This window comes from Xyrauchen texanus, chromosome 14 (assembly GCF_025860055.1).
Source record: "Xyrauchen texanus isolate HMW12.3.18 chromosome 14, RBS_HiC_50CHRs, whole genome shotgun sequence".
In the NCBI taxonomy this organism is placed as follows: Eukaryota; Metazoa; Chordata; class Actinopteri; order Cypriniformes; family Catostomidae; genus Xyrauchen; species Xyrauchen texanus.
This window is the reverse complement of record NC_068289.1, coordinates 3,701,358-3,722,707: the sequence shown is the minus strand read 5'-3', so window position 1 is coordinate 3,722,707 and position 21,350 is coordinate 3,701,358. Positions and strand designations below refer to the sequence as shown.

At 42.9% G+C, this 21,350-nt stretch overlaps 1 protein-coding gene across 1 annotated transcript in view; it reads right to left on the bottom strand.

The window, feature by feature from the left end:
- LOC127654531 (uncharacterized) overlaps positions 1 to 21,350 on the bottom strand; it is a 37,000-nt gene that overhangs the window by 4,460 nt on the left and 11,190 nt on the right. The window contains exons 12-24 of the mRNA XM_052141727.1: positions 19,142 to 19,278; positions 18,895 to 19,006; positions 18,321 to 18,384; positions 14,523 to 14,729; positions 11,343 to 11,488; positions 11,097 to 11,215; positions 10,852 to 10,976; positions 10,535 to 10,632; positions 8,954 to 9,090; positions 6,647 to 6,771; positions 6,306 to 6,451; positions 3,359 to 3,461; positions 1,735 to 1,877 (exon numbers count right to left, since the gene is read on the bottom strand). Of these exons, the coding sequence (XP_051997687.1) occupies positions 1,735 to 1,877; positions 3,359 to 3,461; positions 6,306 to 6,451; positions 6,647 to 6,771; positions 8,954 to 9,090; positions 10,535 to 10,632; positions 10,852 to 10,976; positions 11,097 to 11,215; positions 11,343 to 11,488; positions 14,523 to 14,729; positions 18,321 to 18,384; positions 18,895 to 19,006; positions 19,142 to 19,278 (1,662 nt within the window). The remainder of the gene's footprint in view (positions 1 to 1,734; positions 1,878 to 3,358; positions 3,462 to 6,305; positions 6,452 to 6,646; positions 6,772 to 8,953; positions 9,091 to 10,534; positions 10,633 to 10,851; positions 10,977 to 11,096; positions 11,216 to 11,342; positions 11,489 to 14,522; positions 14,730 to 18,320; positions 18,385 to 18,894; positions 19,007 to 19,141; positions 19,279 to 21,350) is intronic.

The following is a 21,350-nucleotide window of genomic DNA, read 5'->3' as shown; positions in this document are numbered from 1 at the left end:
TCATGTCTGGCCCCTAAGGGTACCAAATGAGGTTCACAGGGTTTTATCTTGAGGTTATCGAGACCATTTCAAGTGCTAGGACTCCCTCCACTTGGAACTGATCTGGGTAGATTTTACAGGGCAGAAGAGGACCTCTTCGCCTCTGTTGATAGCGCAATGTCTCCTCTACTTCTCCCCGAGTCGCCCAGTCCCCCCGGGAAGGGTTGATCGTAGTAACGCATACATAGCACAAATGCGCCTGCATGCGTTTCCTTCTACTAAAGTTCTTATTACAGAACCAGCTAACTGCCAGTTTGCTTCAGTTCTGGATTTTCTGTAGAAAGAACTGTCAGCGGCCACTTGCCTCGCCACTGCCAGGTTCTATGTGGCCACTGCGGTTTGCCACGGCTTGGTGGGCGGGGTGCCCTCAAAGAGGCATCCTCATTATTGCCCGGGCCTACGAGGCGCGCGGTCAAGCTTCGCCAGTAGGTTTTAGGGCGCACTCTACAGAGGGCTCTCCTCCTCTAAAATGGCTAGAGGTCTCCCTCTGCAGCAAGTTTGTGATGCGGCAGGTTGTCCTCTCCACACACATTCATTGGACTTTTTTAGTTTGGATGTTCTGCACTCCGGGCTCTTATGCCCTTGAGTCGACATCTCATCTCATGCCTGAACAAGTTTGTGATGCGGCAGGCTGGTCCTCTCTGCTCACATTCATCAGTTTTTATGACAAGTTTGTGTTGCGATAGGGTTCTCTTTGCACACATTCATCAAACTTTATGGGTTAGATGCTTTGCTACTCCGGGCTCTTATGTCCTTGAGTCGACATCTCCGCCCATGCCTAAACAAGTTTGTGATGCGGCAGGCTGGTCCTCTCCGCACACATTCATCAAAATGTAATGGTTTAGATGTTTATGCTACTCCGGGCTCTTATGCCCTTGAGTCGACATCTCAAGCTCATGTCTGGGACCTCTCGCGTTTTTGTGAGTACACTGCACAACCGTAGGGGTCCGGACAGCCCCAAGTGCGGCGGCGTGGGTATTGCGTTCCCCGTAGCGCTTAGCAGCATCATAGTGAAGCTTTTTTGTAAAGGGAACGTCTCGGGTTACATGTGTAACGCTTGTTCCCTGAAAAAAGCGGAACGAGATGCTGCGCTTCTTTGCCGCACTGGGATGTCCCAGGACTGCTCTTCAAAAAGAAGTATCTGACGACACCTGGTGACGTATCCATTTATAGCCTGGCCACAGGTGCATCTAATGATTACATCAGCCGAGGCTATAAATTCCAGTCAATGTTCATTGACGTGTTACACACATTATTCAGCTCGGTCACAACTAGGGTTGTTCCCCGTAGCGCTTAGCAGCGCAACATCTCGTTCCGCTTTTTTCAGGGGACAAGGGTTACACATGTAACCAGAGACGTTTGCCTTTAGGTATCCCACATAAAAGACAATATTTCCATGAGAAACAAAGTCCCAACTCACTAAAATTACTTGATCAAATATTCTAATTTGTCGATGTTCATTTATTATCCAGTATATAGTTATTCCTATTAAATACATTCATTATTTGAATTAGCTATTTAAAATTACATTTATGCTGAATGTGCTTTAAAAAAATGTTTTATGTGCAATCATACTTATATTTACATTTATTAAAAATGACCATGTTTTTGAAAAAAAGCTAAAGGTTGCACTGAAAATTAATAAAAAGAAAACAGTAATCCAAAACACATTTAAGATAGACTTTAGTAACTTACTTCCGTAGATGACGCTCTATAGCACGCCGTTCATACAGCATTCCCTTGTTAGTTTTTACTGGATCAACAAACAATTTTTTTGTCAGAGAACAAATTAGATTAGAAGGTATGACCTTGTTGGCTAATTCTGGACCCACATATTTCTGAAACAAAATGAAAAACAACATGAATAAAATAATTTTTTGGTTGATTTAAAAAAAAAATACCCATCAAGTTCTCATCTTGTGAATTTAAAAAATGGGCTTCTACATAAACTACAAAGGGCGTCTTTAGTGGAACCAGTCCAGAACCCCGTTGTTCTAAGTATGGCCACATGGGAGAATTTTTATTTGGTTCCCAACCTGAGGTCCTGGGTAGGGTTGCACCAGCTGTTCTTAAGGCAAGACTTAACTAGTAGGTCGTAAAGCTCTCCATAAAGTTCTGCGTAGTCACATATGACGTTTACCTGCATTGATCCAATAAACAGCCTTCAAATTTGTACACAGAAGTATTAAAAATCTACGTTGTTTGCTCTTGTAACTGTCAGCTGTAATAAATTATATCCCCATTAAAATATGAGGCATAAAAGCAGATTTGATAAATAGTATATTTGCCTTGTGTTAATAACAATAGGAACTGTAGGCTATCTAAAATAAATAAGGGGTGATAAATAATACAACAGGCTGGAAAAATAGACATTTATTCATTTTAATGTCCTAAATATATTTTGAATGTGTTGAAACTTGACATCAGGCGACGCACCCTGAAAATGGCACTGTTAGATCGGTTTCATGCTGAAGAGCTGCTTAAAAATATGTTTATCTCTCGTAAATTTAAACGAGTGTGAATGTCAACATCATACTGTATGTCAGAATGATTGATGCCTATCACGCAAAACATGAGCTCATTGATATCATAAAATATCGGCCTTCTTTTTTATTCCAACCATTAGCCTACTCCTGGTCAGAGGCTTCCGTAAATATTTAGCTAATATGTAGGGTTACGTCCTACCAAAATTTAATGGTGCAATGCTCAAATAATAAGTAGTGCGTAATTGTGACTTAGTGCCCATTTAAGCCACAACTAGGCAAAGTTGTAACTTACGTATAGCTGGTGCAACCGGCCCCTTGGTACCTTATATCCTTTGAGGAGGTCAAAGATACATAAAATCCACTATAACTGTTACAAGGAGGGAGGTCACAGGATCTAAATGCAGCTTAAAAAAAAGTGTTTAATAAAATAAACAAAGCACAGATTAACGGGGTTAACGCAGAAACAAACGAAACATCCACAAACAATGGGAACGGGTCAAATACAGGAGGTCAAAACACATACAACAACTAACAAGAAGTGAGCAAACAACAGGGCTTTAAATGCACAAATACAAATGAGGTGAATGAGACACAGGTGAGAAACAATCAAGGACAGCTGGCAGTGATGAGGGCAGGGAATTATGGGAAATGTAGTCCAGGGGGAACATGACATAGGCAAAAGACAGTGCAGACAACAGTGAATCGTAACATTAGTGTTAAGACAGCCAGAATCAATCAGTCTGTCTGTCTGTTGTACATATGTATGTATGGCTTTGTTTTGCAAATGTATTCAGTGATGGAGTTTCTGCATAGAATTGTAATTTCAGAGTTACCTTTTCCAGTTCATCCACTGAGGAATTTGCATTCTGTTCTGTGCTTTTCCTGGCTTCTTCCTCATATTTGTGTTTGTCCAACTGGAATTCTTCTGCCAAAATGCTTAAATTGTAAACCAAAACTGGATTAGTATACATTATTTTCTCAAAGAATTACCTCATGTTGATTCAGATGAATAGATGGACCCAACTTCATTTAGCCTGTAGTGCAGTTGAAACACAACATGTTTACATCAAATGTTCTTCAAAGTCACACCCTGCAAATCTGCAACTTTACTGCATCCAACTTTTTCCTGAACGCGGATGAGTTCCACGATTTATTACTCACATCGGCATATATTCTTAGTGGTAATGTAACATTTAAGGCATTACATTTGTATATATGGTCAAAAAAAATTTGCTGTAAAGTGCTGATACTTTACAGTATCAGCACTTTAGTCGAGGTATGGTGAGTCGAGGTATGGTGCCTCACCATAGTCTGTGTGTAGATGTAATAAAGCGATGGTCTAAGGTTAGTTACATTAATGCCATTAACTACTTTGAGTTGTAATGACAACCAACAAGATGACAAATACATTTTTACTGCAAAAAACTTGTGGTTGTTGCTCTCCATCTGGATGGGTCGTTTTGATCGTTTTTAAAGTGTATCTGAGACCAGAAACAGAAAACTGGCAACTAGAATCATCATGGTGCTGCCCAGTGGTTGCTCAGGTAAAAGATGGATAGCCATAATTATAATTGCATTTGTTAAATTGCCTTAATAATAAAAATATCAATATAAGTGGCATCTGCAAACAAACAATACTAGACTTTCTACCAGAACTTAATTCAGCCATATTTGAAATTACTTTTAACCACTTGGTCCCCATGTGATTTTCAGTGGATGTAGAGGCCTATTCAGTTCCACAGTTGTCCTTGCAGAGTAACAATAGGTTACTCACGTAACCCCGGTTCTCTGAAACATCGAGTGGAGAGATCCACCTATGGAAGGGCATCCGTACCTGACCTCTGCAGAAGCATCCAATTGCACCAAGTCTGGCTAGACAGACAGAAGCGCGTGACCTATGCTCGGTAAGGACCCACCCCCTTACCTAAGAGCATATAACAACCTGCACGCGCTGCTGCTCCTCAGTAAGTATATTTGCTTCTCATGCAGCAAGTGGGGCAAGCTTGGTGGATCTCTCCACTCGATGTTTCAGAGAACCGGGGTTACACGAGTAACCTATAGTTCTCTTTCATCATCTCGTGTTCGAGATCCACCTATGGGAGACATGGACAGCTCCCCGATTGCACAATACACTCACAGTGAGGTCCTGCAAGCCAGTTAAGGGAACGGGCGTCCCAAGGAGGCGGTGCTTGACACGTCCCATAATCACACACATGGCAATCCTGAAGCACACAAGTGAGAACTGTGTACAGGTAGAGCATAAGTAACATGTTAGTGGCACAAACATAAAAATCAGCCCAGCAGCATACAGTAAAGACAACACCCAGGCAGGAATGTTAATGCATGCTTGGTGATATGAATGTGCACAGCCAACCGGCCCATTACCCCTTTTTCTTACTAACAGGGGAGGCGCTATGAAGAACCCACCCCCAAGACAGAATGACCTGGTCACATCCAGCCTGTAGTAACGTACAAAAGTATGGGGAGAAGCCCAGCTGGCAGCAGAACAGATGTCCTGCAATGAAACTCCCCTGAACAGAGCCCAAGAGGAGGCCATGCCCCTCGTGGAGTGGGCTCTGATGCCTTCTGGAGGCAGCACTCCCCTAGATTCATAAGCCAAAATTATAGCTTCCACAAGCCAATGCGAGAGGCATTGCTTAGAAATGGGATTCCCCGAGTGGGGGGGGGGCCCAAGAGATAAAGAGCTGATTACTCTTCCGAAAAGCACTGGTCCTATCCAAGTAAGTCCGCAGGGCACGGACTGGACACAGACCATTCAGCCTCTGATCCTCCGCAGATGAAAAAGGAGGAGGGTGAAAAGCGGAAAGCTCCATTACCTCACACGAGAATGCTGGGAAGCATTTTGGCATAAAGGCCGGGTTAGGCTTAAGGAAAACCTTATCTCCACTAGGAGATAATTTAGTGCTTGAAGAATGAACAGAGAGTGCATGCAGGTCACTGACACATTTAGCTGATGCTAAGGCCAGGAGCAACGCTGTCTTGAAAGACAGTAATTTTAGGGAAATGCTTCCCAGGGGCTCAAAAAGCGGCTGACATAAATCCTCCAGCACCATGGAGAGGTCCCACTCAGGGACAGTTCTCCTAGTAACTGGGAGAGAACGGCGGGCACCCTTCATAAGACTTGATACAATTGTACGGATGCCCTTCCCATAGGTGGATCTCGAACACGAGATGATGAAAGAGAACCACAGGTGTTGTTCTACACATTAACTATGGACATGTTTAAGCTTGAAAACTTGAAAGTGTCCAAATACATTCTTTATTTTGAACAATTTATCTATTGTTTTATAACCTGACTTTTTGTGAAATCTCTTGCTTGAAAAGTGTGCCTGTGATGTCTATCTTTATAATAAATGGCACTTTGATATTTTTTGTGTAAAGCAATGACATTCTTACATTTTTAAGTGTGGCTTTTTTAAGTGTCCTAAATACACTGTTCTCTACTTGATTGTAATTGGTCAATAGCTGCATTCAGCAGTCAAATATTTCTGAATAATGATGGTTGTCATTAGCAACGCTGTTTAACTGACCGCGCTCATCCAGTCATCTGCTCTGGTGTTGCAGCAAGTAAAAAAAAAAAAATATTTCAATTCAAATAAATAATGCATGTCCATGTATACTTATTTGTTAAGTAGCAGTGTAATACAGTCATTATTGCAAAATTAACCCTTTTCAGGTTGATACAAGACCCCTCTGCTTTGTGGGTCATGATCATCCTGTCAGGGGTTGAACATTATGTTTTTTATATATTTTGTTTACCTATCCAGAGGATCACTTGGTTCAGGGGCGATCATGAGCCCAAATATGGCATCCAGGATCTCTCTCATGGTAATGTGGGCTGAGTAATTTCGGTCAAATATGTTGTGACAGATTCTTCCCTCACTATTCACATTGCAATGGTAAACCTTTATAAGAGTTAAGGAACTTTTATGAAAATAAAATGATAAATACAGGAGCCAAATCATTTCAGTTCACGTTATGCTTGATTGAACAATTTAGTGGTGATGACATGATGAAAGACATTTTGATGTATTATTTCCTCCATTGCATGGAATTCCCATGTGTGAGAACAGCAAATTGAATGCAGAGAAAAAGGATACAGAGGTGAAGAATCTCACAAGAGGTGGTTTCACAGGGTACTCAGGACCAAACTCACAATACAGCTCAAAGACTCCATTTTCATAAGGAGTATCAGAAGGACCTTCCATAAGAATCTTCCAAAAGGCTGAGGAGCAAAAAAATGTATTATTTAATGGCACATAGGCTTTAGACATGTAAAGCTGGCTCTACACTAGCAGACTCCATACAACTTGTTTTGGACGAGGGTGTCACAAATGCAGACTTGCTGAGATCTCGCTCTCTTCAGTCAGAGGTATGGCACACTAGCCATGATTTGTGTGTCAGTAGATGAAAATGATTAAAGGAGCCACATTTCCCAAGCATATAAAAGGTGTGTGTCACAGTCAGAAATATACCTGATATTCAAGGACGTAGTTAATGCACAAAATAACATAAATCCATATTTCTAATTAATTGCAGTTACTAATTGCACTACCAACTTCTTATGATTGTGCTGTCTTGTTTATATTGCTGATGCTTCACAGGGAATGGACTATGTAATTGGACAAATAAGGTGCAATACCAGAGAAAAATCTCAAAACTATCTTGCAATCGAACCAGCCCAATAGCGCTTTCTGTACGCAATTTCCTCAAACCCACTTGCGCTAAGACTTTGCGCATGCTTGCACAAAAATAACAAAACTTAATGGCCATGCCCATTTTTTTCCTCATTTGACTTACAGCACAGCACTGTGCTTAGTGGCTATTGTATTGTACATACTGTATGTCTGTTAAGTAGTCTAAAATAATTGTATTAGGCTATCGTGGACGTCTCTAAGATTTACCATTGATTTGCATGGGATAAGCAATATCTGTATAAATCTCAGAGATGAGAGTGTCAACTGCATTTACACACTGCTGTTACACGTACTAGACACATCAGAAAATATATTTGTAGAGCGGAGGAGGTGGGGCCCGAATGATGCACGCCCGTCCCCATTCACAATGATGTGGCGCACGAGGGATAAAGGCAGCTGGTGATGACAGTTCGAGAGAGAGAGAGAATTACGGGCAGCTGACCTGTATGTATTTGTGTGTGTCTTTTTATTTTATTAAATATTATTTATATTGTTAAGCCGGTTCTCGCCTCCTCCTTGCCCATCTAAACCCCCTTTACAATATCATATTTATCTGTGCTGATTAATTATGAAGTAAGTATTAAACATGTTCATATGTGTCTGGGATTTTTTGAAGAATTTTAATTGTACACGTATATCTGGCAAAATAATTTTCAACTAGTTACATTAGCAAGGCAGTAATCCTACAGTACACTCGTGAATTAAAAATATAGACAATATTTTCACATTATGTATTTTTATATGTCCCACCAGAAAATATGTTGCGAAATGCGGGAATCAACAAATTGTTTCCCATTCACTCTGCTCAAATCACAAAATACTACTTGTGTCCTTTTCTAATTTTCCTAATAAAAATAAATAATGCTCGTTTGTTTCTCATGCATCAGTCCAAATGCAACAGCCAGCGTTAGATGAAGTTTTGAAGTTTGTCTTACATTTTCTGGTGTCTTCTCAATGATTAACATTCACTTCAGACACTTGATGAACTTTAGAAACAATGAGTTAAAGGGTTCAAAGGCTTGACAGTGCAGATTCATTGGCTTTTAACCAGCACCATTCAGCGCTGGTGCTACTACTATATAGTGGCAACCCTTCCAAAATCCAGATTTAATCTTTCTCTGGATCCTGATTTAATCTGTGTTTTTTTTTTTTTTTCTGTTTACGCGGTTCAACTCCTTGTCTCGGCTTCATATCAGACATCCCCTGAACACTTTTAAATACTTATGATGACTTTTGGCAACTCTGTAAATCCACTTCGCTAGCTAATTACACTGACATCAACACCAGATATCTACTTTATATAGAAACCGCTAGACCGGAAGTTTCGAGACAACATTTTTATAAAAACCTAATTTTATACACTAGGCCTGTCTGTATGTTCTGCTTTCTCTCAATTTGTGAACTAAAGCACCAGTGGGCGGGGCCAAGGATATGATGGTGTAAAGTAGGCATTGTTTTTTCACTATAGAGGGTCATGAATTAATGGACCACCTAATGACATGGGAAAGCTGTGGTAGTAGAGAACGATGTGATAACAGAGAACGAGGTGAATTTTTAGCTTGCTTTCACTAAACTCTTTTATTGAAATGGGGATAAAGTTTCAAGAGTGTTTTTATAGAAGAATGACCTCTTATTTGTCAGAATATCAAGGAAAATTGTATTCATCTTGACATAATTCCTTTAGGGTAAACATTATCCCCTCATACTTACTGAAATCTGTCTCTGAAGGCAGCACTGTGCAGAAAGGGTGAGGGTCACAGTGAAGATTCTTGAGCTCTTCCAAAATTCTTTTGTCCTTCTCCAAAAAGCGCCCTGTCTTGGATTCCATGATTTTCTTTTTCAAAGCACTGCAAGTAGTTTTGCATGGATTAGAAGATTCTTATATTTATATTTCTAAAAAAAAATCATAATTTCAATCAGGTTTATCATTTGTCTTATTTTATTACTTGTTTATTTATTTTATTTGGATCCTGTTATGAATTGTGGAAGTAGGAGAAGGCAGACGGGAGTGTGGATCCAAATGCGGGCTTTATTGAAACAAAGAACAGAATAAACAAAACACAGGAACAAAAGAAAGTCCTCGATGGGAAAAGGCAACCTAAATACAAGAGGAAACGGAGGGTGGAGAACGACAGGGTAACCTTGGACGGACAGATAACGGGGTAACCATGAACTGGGCGACAGACAGGCAGGGAACACGAAGCGAGAGTCAAACAATACATAAGCGGAGACATGGAACATCAACGAACGACAACGGGAAGGAGAGAAAGCGGGGTTTAAATAAACAGACAAGGTAATGACAAAATAACAGACAGGTGCGGACAATAACACAGTGATCAGGGCTGGGAGCGTGATCCGGGAATTGTGGGAAGTGCAGTTTCACACACGGACAGTGAGACTCAGGGCGGACAACAGGGAAAACGTGACATGGAACGGGATCGGTGACGGGTGAAACGGAAAACGCGGAGCGGACAACAAGGAAACGTGACATAAACGTGATTAGTGAAACAGAGAACATAGGGCAGACAGCACAGGAACGTGACAGATCCTCAGTATAAAGTCATGTGTTGTGTTGTGTGTTTTTTTAAAAATTTTTTTTTTTTATTCATGCTGTTGAGATCATCATTTACATCATCCTCATGCCATCCCAGAAGTTTATGCATTTCTTTTTTTCTGCTGATCACAAACAAAGATGTTTAGAAGAGTAGCTCAGCTCTGTAGGTCCATACAATATAACCGAATGGTCGCCAGAACTATGAAGGTCGAAAAAGCAAATAAAGGCCAAATAAAATGAATCCATATGACTTCAGTGGTTAAATCCTTATCTTCAGAAGCAATATGAAAGGTGTGGGTGAGAAACAGCTCAACATGTACTTCGTTTTTTACTCAAAATTGTCCTCCCTGTCCAGTTGGTGGTGAGATGCACAAAGAATGCGAATCGACAAAAACAAAAGAAAAAGAATGTGAAAGTGAAAGTGGACATTTATAGCAAAAATGTAAATATTTATCTGTTTCTCACCCACACCTATTATATAACTTTGGAAGATATGGATTTAACTACTGGAGTCTTATGGATTAATTTCTATGCAAATATAACTTGCATTGTATGAACCAGAGTTGAGAAATTCTTCTTAAAATCTTTGTCTGTGTTCAGCACAAGAAAGAAAGTCATACACTTCTGGGATGGCATGAAAATGAGTAAATGATGAGATTAATTTTCCTTTGTGGGAAAACTATTACTGTAACATGTGATTTAATGTAGTACATTTGCTATAGTATGTCAGCTCTTACTTTTCTGTCATTGTCACTTTGTTGTGTATCTGTGGAGGTAGTTTCACCTCTGGTTTGACATCATAGCCATAGGTCTCAAAAATGTTCTGAAGATCCTCCTGTCAAAAATATCAATATAAAAAAACTGGTGATAAAACATTTTTTTTAAAATCTAATACTATATACAACATATGCATATACTATTTGCTTTTAGAAATATAAAAGGAAGTTTTTGCATAACATTTTTAGTTGTTCAGGGTCACAGCACATTTCAAGGCAAAGTCTGTGTATTCATGAACTAAATACATGAAATGTAATAGTTATCTTATATGCTATACCATTTTAGTAACAGATGATATATCAAAGCATTTCTTTTTCTTCCTCATTTCCATTGACAAGACTGATTCCATCTCGAAGAGTTGCAAGGCTGCTTTGCTTGTTTCAGGTTTAAAACAGCAACCACCTACAGTAGAAACAAATAATTTAGTGTATACTGTAGATAATAGAACAATTATCTTATGAAAATAATAGTGGATGTAGCCATTTAAAAGCCTAAAGTTTCCAACTGCAGAAAAAAAGATACCTGTAACATTGCTTATTCCATGCAACACATTATTCTTGACTGTACCAAGAAGCACGGCATCAACAACAATTTTTGAGGTCATCAGCTGGGTTGCAACATTAACTGGATTAGACTGTGATCTATATTTGGGGGTTACATTTTTACATACTTTAATATTTGAAATAAACTTTAGTGATATTCAAACTGGACTGAACCAGCAAAAGGAAGGCTATAGAGGAAGATCAATATTTTAACATGAAAACACACCCAACATCTTCACCATCTGTCAAGCATATGATGCGGCATCTGCAATCTGGAAACTGCTCTCTGACTTTTTTAAGTTCTTCAAGTCCATGATTTAATGCATCATACAATAATGTTCTTCCATTTGCCCGAAGTTTGTGAACATACACCTAAACAACAAGGGCACAAATATGAAGTAAATTCCAAAACATTTAATTTAATCTAAGGATTTAATCTATATCACCATCTTCAGAATATTACACAAGTGTGTAGACTGCTTATACAGTACAGTGTAGTTTTTCCTCTGCAGATATAGCTGGCCATGCCTAATAAGATTTGCATTTAAAAACAGCAGTGTTTTTAAATTGCAAACCATTACGTGACACAACAGGTGTGTTTCTTCCCACTGCCAGCGATGTAGTCAAGTTCAGTCACAATACTTCTACTACATAGTACATAAACTCAGTTGTTAGATTATATACTGTTTTATCATACACTTGGGTGCATATAGCATATGCCACTATTTACAATAAGTGTAAATATCACCTACTGTACCACACTTTAATTTGGTAAATTTTTCTTTCTAATTGATTTGCACAGAATTTCAGTAAATATAGGCCATTTCTTAATTTGTGATGTGTGCTTGGTTATAAAAATATGTTTTCTTTTTCTTTCTTTTTTAAGTACAAAAAGATATACATGTGCTTATAAACTACAGTTAATAGTTATGCATTTTTAAACTTGCTTGCTATGCTTTTGAATAAATAGACCTGTTTATATACACAATTTAAACTTGCTTAGTTATTGATTTTAAGTGTGTTTGGATAGGTGTAGGTAGGGGGCCCCTTTTTGAAAATCTGCTTAGGACCCCCAAAATGTTAGGGCCAGCCCTGTGCAGAATTCAGCACACTCTGTTGTTTTAACTTTTATAATTCATTTATAAATTATTTTCATGTACTAACTAAAATACATTTTTGATTTAAAAAAAAATGTTTTAAAGCAGTATGTTTTTCCGATGTTAAAATAATTTAATTTGTTGGCTTATTGAAAACAAACAAAAAATTTATGTCACTAGTGTGGCAGAAACGACATACTTCTCTTTGAGGTGAAAGATTCTAACAGTTTAAAGTAATTCTATATTTAGTCTTAAGGATCTATGATAATTATCTAATTTTAGCCCATTTCACCTGACTCTACTTTACCTGACATCATCTGACCTTGTATATGTTTGAATAAACCTGGCATAAGAGTTGAATTTTGAAAGTCCAGCCTATGCGCACCAGGGTAAACGTTCTTTATACATCGATCAGCCACAACATTAAAACCACTTGCCTAATATCGTGTAGGTCCCACTCGTGCCACCAAAACAGCACTTACCTGTCGAGGCATGGACTCCACAAGACCTCTGAAGGTGTCCTGTGGTATTTGGCACCAAGATGATAGCAGCAGATCCTTTGAGTCATGTAAGTTGGAGGTGGGACCTCCATGGATCGGACTTGTTGGTCCAGCACATCCCATAGATGCTCAATCGGATTGAGATCTGGGGAATTTGGAGGCCAAGTCAACACCTTGAACTCTTTGTCATTATCCTCAAACCATTCCTGAAAATGTTTTGCAGTTTGGCAGTGCACATTATCCTACTGAAGTGGCCGCTGCCTTCAGGGAATTCCATTGCCTTGAAGGAGTGTAAGTGGTCTGCAACAATCTTTAGGTAGTTTGGTACGTGTCAAAGTAGATGTGTGCATATTCATGTTTTGTGTTTATGTCTTTAATTTTGAAAAGTAGTTCCATGTCATGTTATTTACTGTTACCATGTCAAGTCATGTGATCATCCTGTTTTCCTCATGCTATTTGTATCTGTTTCCCATTGGTTCTGTTATTGGTTCTATCGTGTCATTGGTTTATGTTTTCCATGTCCATGTATTGAAGTCTCATGTTTCCATTGTGTCTTGGTCCGGTATTGTTTATATGTTTGTTTGTGCTGGCGTGCTTAGGTCAAGTCAAGTTCATGTTCATGCGCATGTTTGTGTTTAGTGTAAAGTCAAGTTTGTTTTGGTTCATGTTTATGGATTTACCACGTATATAAGGAATAAACTGCACTTGGGTTCTACACTTCATCACCTGTTCCTGCTTGCCAGCCAACGTTACAACTGCCTGCCTGCCTTCTTTCCATGGTGTATCCTGCTGCCATCTCTTCCCCAGTTAAATGAGACACTGGCCATCCTCATGACGTGATTCATCAGACACAGCCACCTTCTTCCATTGCTCCATTGACCAGTTCTGTTGCTCACGTGCCCATTGTGGGTGCTTTCGACAGTGGATAGGGGTCATTATGTGTACTCTGACCGATCTGCGGCTATGTAGCTCCATCTGCAGGATGCTGCAATGCACTGTGTGTTCTGACACCTTTCTATCATGACCAGCATTACGTTTTTCAACAGTTTGTGCTACAGTAGCTCTTTTGTGGGATCAGACCAGATGGGCTAGCCTTCGCTCCCGACGCGCATCAATGAGCCTTGGGTTGCCCATGACCCTGTTGCCGGTTCACCGGTTGTCCATCCTTGGATCAGTTTTTGTAGGTACTAACCACTGCATACTGGAAACACCCCAGAAGACCTGCAGATTTGGAGATTCTCTGACCCAGTTGGCTGGCCATCACAATTTGACCCTTGTCAAAGTCACTCAGATCCTTACACTTTCCCATTTTTCCTTCTTCCAACACATGAAATTCAAGAACTGATTGTTCACTTGCTGCCTAATATATACCACCACTTAACAGGTGCCATTGTAATGAGATAATAAATGTTATTCACTTCACCTGTCAGTGGTTTCAATATTGTGGCTGTTCAGTGCATGTCATATTGAACTAGGAACTACTGTTTGTGGAGTAATAACAGAATGCTAAGAAGGGATGAAGTACAGACAACCAATAATTATATTATAAAATATAATTCTCAAAAAAACTCAAACCTGATGCAAAGTTTATTTGAGACTAATTGCATGGCTACTAACCCCCCAAAAACTACAAAAGAAAACACATTGCTCAGATAATGTTCAGCAATACAATGTTGCTCTGGACGACTGACATTATTCCAAAATATTTTGTGAATGCCGTAACTGACCAATCAGAATGAAGTATTCCAGAGAGTCTTGTAATAATGAAAAATAATATTAAAACAATCTCCAAAGAAAAAATGTACTTACCTTAAAGGTTTCCACTGTTTCTGTGAATGTATGTAGAGTTTTTACTTTGGAGTTAAATTTCACAAGGCAGATAATGTGCTCAAGATTGTATGCCATGCATCGGTTTCCAAAACTGTCAAATATTTGTTTGGTGGCATCAATTCGTTTCATTTTGCAGTCTTCATCAAAACATTCCTCACCCATGGAGGAACTTGAATCAAAGAGCACCTTTAAAAGAAAAAGAAATGTCACACTAATGTCAAACAGACATTTATAAATAGAAACAAAAAGAAAAAACTGCTGTTGTTATGAATGAGGCAGCGAGGAGACGAGGAGATGCGGATCTAACTGCAGGCTTCTTTATTAAAACAAACAATGTATACACAAAACAAACACAAAGGAAAAACCCTCGATGGGGAAACAAACATAAACTAAGAACTCAACAAACACAAACTAAGAACTCGGGCAAGGAACACACACCAGGCTTGAACAACATTCAACGATCGACAGGGGAATGGAGAACAAACAGGGTTTAAATACACTGGAGACATGATGAAGACAAACTACAATCAGGTGAGCACAATGACACAGGGCTGGCAGTGATTAGGGCCGGGGATCCTGGGAAGTGTAGTTTAGACACTAGACTAGTGACACAGAACACAGGGCAGACAACGGGAACGTGACATAGCCCCCCCTCAAATGAGCGGCTTCCAGACGCTCCTCAAAAGAAAGAAGAAAAAGGGAGTACTGAAAAAAGACAGAAAAGCGTCCAAGGAGTGGGGGGGGGCAAGGGGCAAACAGACAGACCAAGGAAGCACAAGGGGCAAACAGACAGACCAAGGAAGCACAAGGGGCAAACAGACAGACCAAGGGAGCACAAGGCAGGCAGTCCAGGGGGGCACAGAGAGCAGACAGGCAGTCCAAGGAGGCACAGGGGGCAGACAGGCAGTCCAAGGAGGCTCAGGGGGCAGAGAGGCAGTCCAAGGAGGCTCAGGGGGCAGAGAGGCAGTCCAAGGAGGCTCAGGGGGCAGAGAGGCAGTCCAAGGAGGCTCAGGGGGCAGAGAGGCAGTCCAAGGGGGCCACAAGAGGACTGGATCAGGTGGCCTGGGAGGCGGCCTCAGAACCACAGCCATGGGGAACTCAGAGGGCGGAGCCGAAGTAGGTGGAGCCGTGGGCTGCTCAAGAGCCCACATCGTAGAAGGCTCCAGAGGCGGAGCTGAGGGAGGCTCAGGAGGTGGAACTGTAGGAGGTTCTGGAGGCTCAGGAGGCGGAGCTGAGGGGGGCCCTGGAGGCTCAGGAGGCGGAGCTGAGGGGGGCCCTGGAGGCGGAGCCGAGGTAGGTGGAGCCGTGGACTGCTCAGGAGACCACATCGTAGAAGGATCCGGAGGCGGAGCTGAGGGAGGCTCTGGAGGCTCAGGAGGCGGAGCCGAGGAAGGCCTAAGAGGCGGAGCTCTGGAAGGCTCAGGGGGCGGAGCTGAGGGAGGCTCTGGAAGCTCAGGAGGCGGAGCTGAGGGAGGCTCTGGAAGCTCAGGAGGCGGAGCCGTGGGAGGCTCAGGAGGCAGAGCCGTGGGAGGCTCGAGAGGCTTGAGAGGCGGAGCCCTGAGAGGCTTGAGAGGCGGAGCCCTGGGAGGCTCGAGAGGTGGAGCTCTGGAAATCACGGGAGGCGGAGCTCTGGAAAGCTCGGGAGGCGGAGCTCTGGAAAGCTCGGGAGGCTCGGAAGGCGGAGCTCTGGAAAGCTCGGAAGGCGGAGCTCTGGAAAGCTCGGAAGGCGGAGCTCTGGAAAGCTCGGAAGGCTCGGAAGGCGGAGCTCTGGAAAGCTCGGAAGGCTCGGAAGGCGGAGCTCTGGAAAGCTCGGGAGGCGGAGCTCTGGGAAGCTCGGGAGGCGGAGCCCTGGAAGGCTCGGGGGCCTCGAGAGGCTGACGCTGTAGGAGGATGAGCCGCGGACGGCGGGGCCGCGGCGGAGCCCAAGAAGGCTCTGGAGTCTCTGGGGACAGAGCCGTAGGAGGCTCGGGAGGCGGAGCTGATGGAGGCTCTGGAAGCCCAGGAGGAAGCTCGGGAGGAGCTCTGGAAAGCTCGGAAGGCGGAGCTCTGGAAAGCTCGGGGGGTGCTGGCTCTTGGACGGTCATGGCTACTGGCGCTGGCTCTTGGACGGTCATGGCTTCAGGCGCTGGCTCTTGGACGGTCGAGGCTTCAGGCGCTGGCTCTGGGACGGTCGAGGCTACAGGCGCCGGCTCAGGGACGGTCGAGGCTACAGGCGCCGGCTCAGGGACGGTCGAGGCTACAGGCTGCCCGGCTCAGGGACGGCTCAGGGCGTCGAGGCTACAGGCGCCGGCTCAGGGACCGGTCCGAGGCTACAGGCGCCGGCTCAGGGACGGTCGAGGCTACAGGCGCCGGCTCAGGGAGTCGAGTCCCGAGGGCTACAGGCGCCGGCTCAGGGACCGGTCCCGAGGCTACAGGCGCTGGCTCAGGGACGGTCGAGGCTACAGGCGCTGGCTCAGGGACGGTCGAGGCTACAGGCGCTGGCTCAGGGACGGTCGAGGCTACAGGCGCTGGCTCAGGGACGGTCGAGGTTACAGGCACTGGCTCAGGGACGGTCGAGGCTACAGGCATTGGCTCAGGGACGGTCGAGGCTTCAGGCGCTGGCTCAGGGACGGTCGTGGCTTCAGGCTCGCTCACTGTGCTGTGCGTGGGCTCTGGCTCGCTCACGGTGATGTGCGTGGGCTCTGGCTCGCTCACGGTGATGTGCGTGGGCTCTGGCTCGCTCACGGTGATGTGCGTGGGCTCTGGCTCGCTCGCCGAGGAAGGCGTGGGCGCTGGCTCGCTCGCCGTGGAAGGCGTGGGCGCTGGCTCGCTCGCCGTGACATGCGTAGGCTCTGGCTCGCTCACGGTGACAGGCGAGGGGTCTGGCTCACAGACCGGGGCAGGCGTGGGCCGGGAGGCGGAAGCCTGTCCTCTCCTCCTCCTCCTCCGGGCAGATGAAGAGGACCGCGCTGGCTCGTTGACTGGCGTGAAAGAACGAACCACGGGCGAATGGAGGGTCACCACTGTGGGAGGGTTCTCCTCAAAGACGCCCACAGTGAACGGCGAAGCGCAGACTCGCAGGGTTTCCTCAATGATGTCGAGGAGCGTCCAGCCGCGCGTCGTCAGTGGCAACCATTCCTGGAGCGCACAACTCAGGTTGGCCCGATAAAACGTTGCCAGGTCGGAGTCAGTGAAGTCAGTGGCATCCGCAATTGCAAGGAAATCGCGGGTGTAATCCTCCACCGGACGGTTTCCCTGCATGAGGCTGAGTAGCTGGCAGCTTGCCCGCAAAACCGCTGGATCCATGATGGTCGATCGTTCTGTTATGAATGAGGCAGCGAGGAGACGAGGAGATGCGGATCTAACTGCAGGCTTCTTTATTAAACAAACAATGTATACACAAAACAAACACAAAGGAAAAACCCTCGATGGGGAAACAAACATAAACTAAGAACTCAACAAACACAAACTAAGAACTCGGGCAAGGAACACACACACCAGGCTTGAACAACATTCAACGATCGACAGGGGAATGGAGAACAAACAGGGTTTAAATACACTAGAGACATGATGAAGACAAACTACAATCAGGTGAGCACAATGACACAGGGCTGGCAGTGATTAGGGCCGGGGATCCTGGGAAGTGTAGTTTAGACAGTAGACTAGTGACACAGAACACAGGGCAGACAACGGGAACGTGACAGCTGTTCATTTTCTTGTGAGGTAGATATAAATGTCCCATTATTAAATAGATTAGTGTTGATTGTGCCATTTATTTCAATATATAGATAAACATACCACAATAGCCTCTTTTGGTGGCTTACTGACTCTGAAAGTTAGGTCTTCTCTGGCATCTCTTAATCTAGGGGGGAAAAAGCCAACATCATTTTCAAGAATTGTTTTTGTGATATCTGATGTCAACACAATGATTGTCTTGTATGCATTTCTTTTACAATGGCCTAATAATTGATGGCATATACTGTATATTTTTGTGCAAATCAAATATCAATTGTCAAGTGTTTTAAATTTATTTTAGTTCCTAGATGGAGCAAGAAGTCCTATAGGTCTGATCCCAATCCACAGCTTTGCCACAAGTTTGCCAAAGCAATGCCTAAATATATTCAAATTATGATTTAAAAATAGGGGTAATGACAGTAATATATATTACAAAAATATATGGTGAATCTAGTACTGCAGCAATTTTTTTTTACTTAGAAAAGACTTTTAAACACTTCATAAATAACATGTTTTATTTAAATATGTATTTATTGTATCAAAACAAACTGTTTGCAAATATGACAAAACAAGATGGAGTTATACAAATTTGTAAAGGCATTTTCATTAAGTTGACTGGATGAGAATGAATACTTACGTATTAGCCAGTAAATTTACATCCACTGTGATGTTTTTTCCAGAAAGAGGGTCAAAAACGAGAATATGTTGAGGAATCATTTTGTCTTTACGGACGTACATACCAATTTTTTCTGTAATAGTAAAATATTTGTTAATAGCCCCACACTGAGTAATATCAGTGATGATCTAACAGAGTATTCAATAATATAATGCCATTACACTGCAGAATGGATAGAAATATGCTTACACCTTGTGACACAACTTACCATGACTCAGAAGAACCAAGCATGATCCTTCAATTCCGACAGCCTTTAGTTGTAGTGGTGGAGTAACAACCAAGTAAGGATAATTTCCAACTTTCTCATTCATTTGGGCAAATGTTGTCTCTGGGTTGATGTTAAAGCTAAAAGAGCACATTGTTATCTGCATTAGCATTTTGGTTAATGATTGTTATTTATTTTTGCTGAAAACCTGGCAACAGTGCAAATTCAGTAGAATGAGCTATGCAAAAAGTGGGACAGTTTGTGCTATCATTTGATGATGGAGCACCGATAAAAGCTTAAACCTTTTTGTCATAGAGTTGTTGTTGTTGGGTTTTTGTTTTCATGCCATAACCCTCCTAAATATATTGAAACACTAGAGCAATTACCTTGTATGAAAAATTATAAAAGATAGAATTGTTGAATTGGGTCTATGTCCCTGCTGGAAAAACCATGTCATATCAGGTGGTCAGTCTGTTTTTTGTTTTTTTTTACTTGGTAGCTGTAATACCAGTAACCATAAGTTAGTTTACCAGGGGTGCCACAATATTCCACACAATAGCTTACTAATGTAAAAGTTTGAATTCATACCACCCAGGGGAAGGAAATACTGTATGTAAACTACCATGTAACCTAATGTCTGTGCTATAGAACAGTAATTAGGCATTATATGCTGGCTCTAACTGTTGTATGATGTAACACATTATGTGATCATAATCCATCAGAATGTTTTTAAAATAGCAATCTAAAATAGCATAAAGGAGTTTTAACTTTCTCTACTGTTCAATTTCAATCACTTGCATCGCTGATGCTTATGGGAAAAAGTCCTTTTCTCCAATTTTCTTCAGATGCAACTGAATTGAGCCAATGGCGTTCCACCTGCTCAGCCAATGACATTAAGCACGAGGCGCTTAGCTCTCTATATAAGTGGGCGGCATAACGGCATCAGTCAGAATTTATGGATTTCACCGTTGAATCGCACTAACCTACAGTGGACGGTGCTTCCCTTCCTGAAGAAGACCGCTCCCCTGCTGTGCTCCGGTGCGTTAATAATTTAACTTGCAATTCAACTTGCACAGACTGGACCTTCTTTTTCAAGATGTCAGCACTTAAGTGCAGATGCGGGAAACCTGTTCCCACGTCTGACGGCCACAAGTGCTGTGTGTTCTGTCTGGGCTGCGCCCATGCAGAAGCAGTGCTGGTCGAGGCTGAACGCCCACACTGCAAGGCAATGTGCCTCAAAATGCTCCCTGCTCAGGTAGCACTGTTTAAGTGCAATGACCCAACCGCACTCGCTCCATTGTTTCCCCTGTCCCTCAAGGACCTGGGGAATGACGATGCTCAAGGCGAGGATATGGAGCAAATGGATTGTGAGGCTGTACCACCAGCTCAGGTCCTGCATGCACCCCCACACTCTTCTTCCCCGTCCTGTTCACTAAAAGTCTTCGCCCGCATGACTGCGCTTCCACCCTCTTGCAGTTCAGTAGTGGTGAACATGGAGAAGAAGAGGAGAATGATGACACTGTTGCCTCGTCTGCATCAATGGAGGATGCTGCTTCTCCTCCACAAGAGGCGGAATCACCTACGCAAGAGCCAAATCATTCTTGGGTGGTTTTTGCCGGGACACCAAATGAAGACCGCCCTGCATAGACCTGGCACATTTTTCCCTGAGGTCCACGCTGAACTCTCCAAATCGTGGAGTTCACCATACTCTGCAAGGCTGCACCTCTCCAATACAGCAGCCTTTACATCAATCGACCACGGACACCAAATGGGATATGGCTCGCTTCCCCCCGTTGAACAGGTGATAGCAGCCCACTTATGTCTCTCGACTCCAACTGACCTGAGATCCCGCCCACTGCTCCCGTCTAAGCCATGCCGGCTTAGTTCGACACTAGAGGGATGAGCCTATAATACAACTGGGCAAGCTGGTGCCACCTTGCACACGATGGCAGTGCTCCAGGTCTACCAGGCCAAAATTAAAAATAAAATAAAAAAATGGATGAATCCGGTACCGACTCGACCAAAGATCCAAAGAACTTGGCGTTGCAACCGATTTGGCACTAAGAGCAACAAAGGCCACCGCCACATCTGTAATAAACAAATTAGATTTGGTGTACTCAAGAAAGATTGTGCACAACACTATTTGGCCAGCAACATTTTTATAATTGCTAAATGATTTATTCACAAGTGTAGATTTTTGAAAACCCCCCAT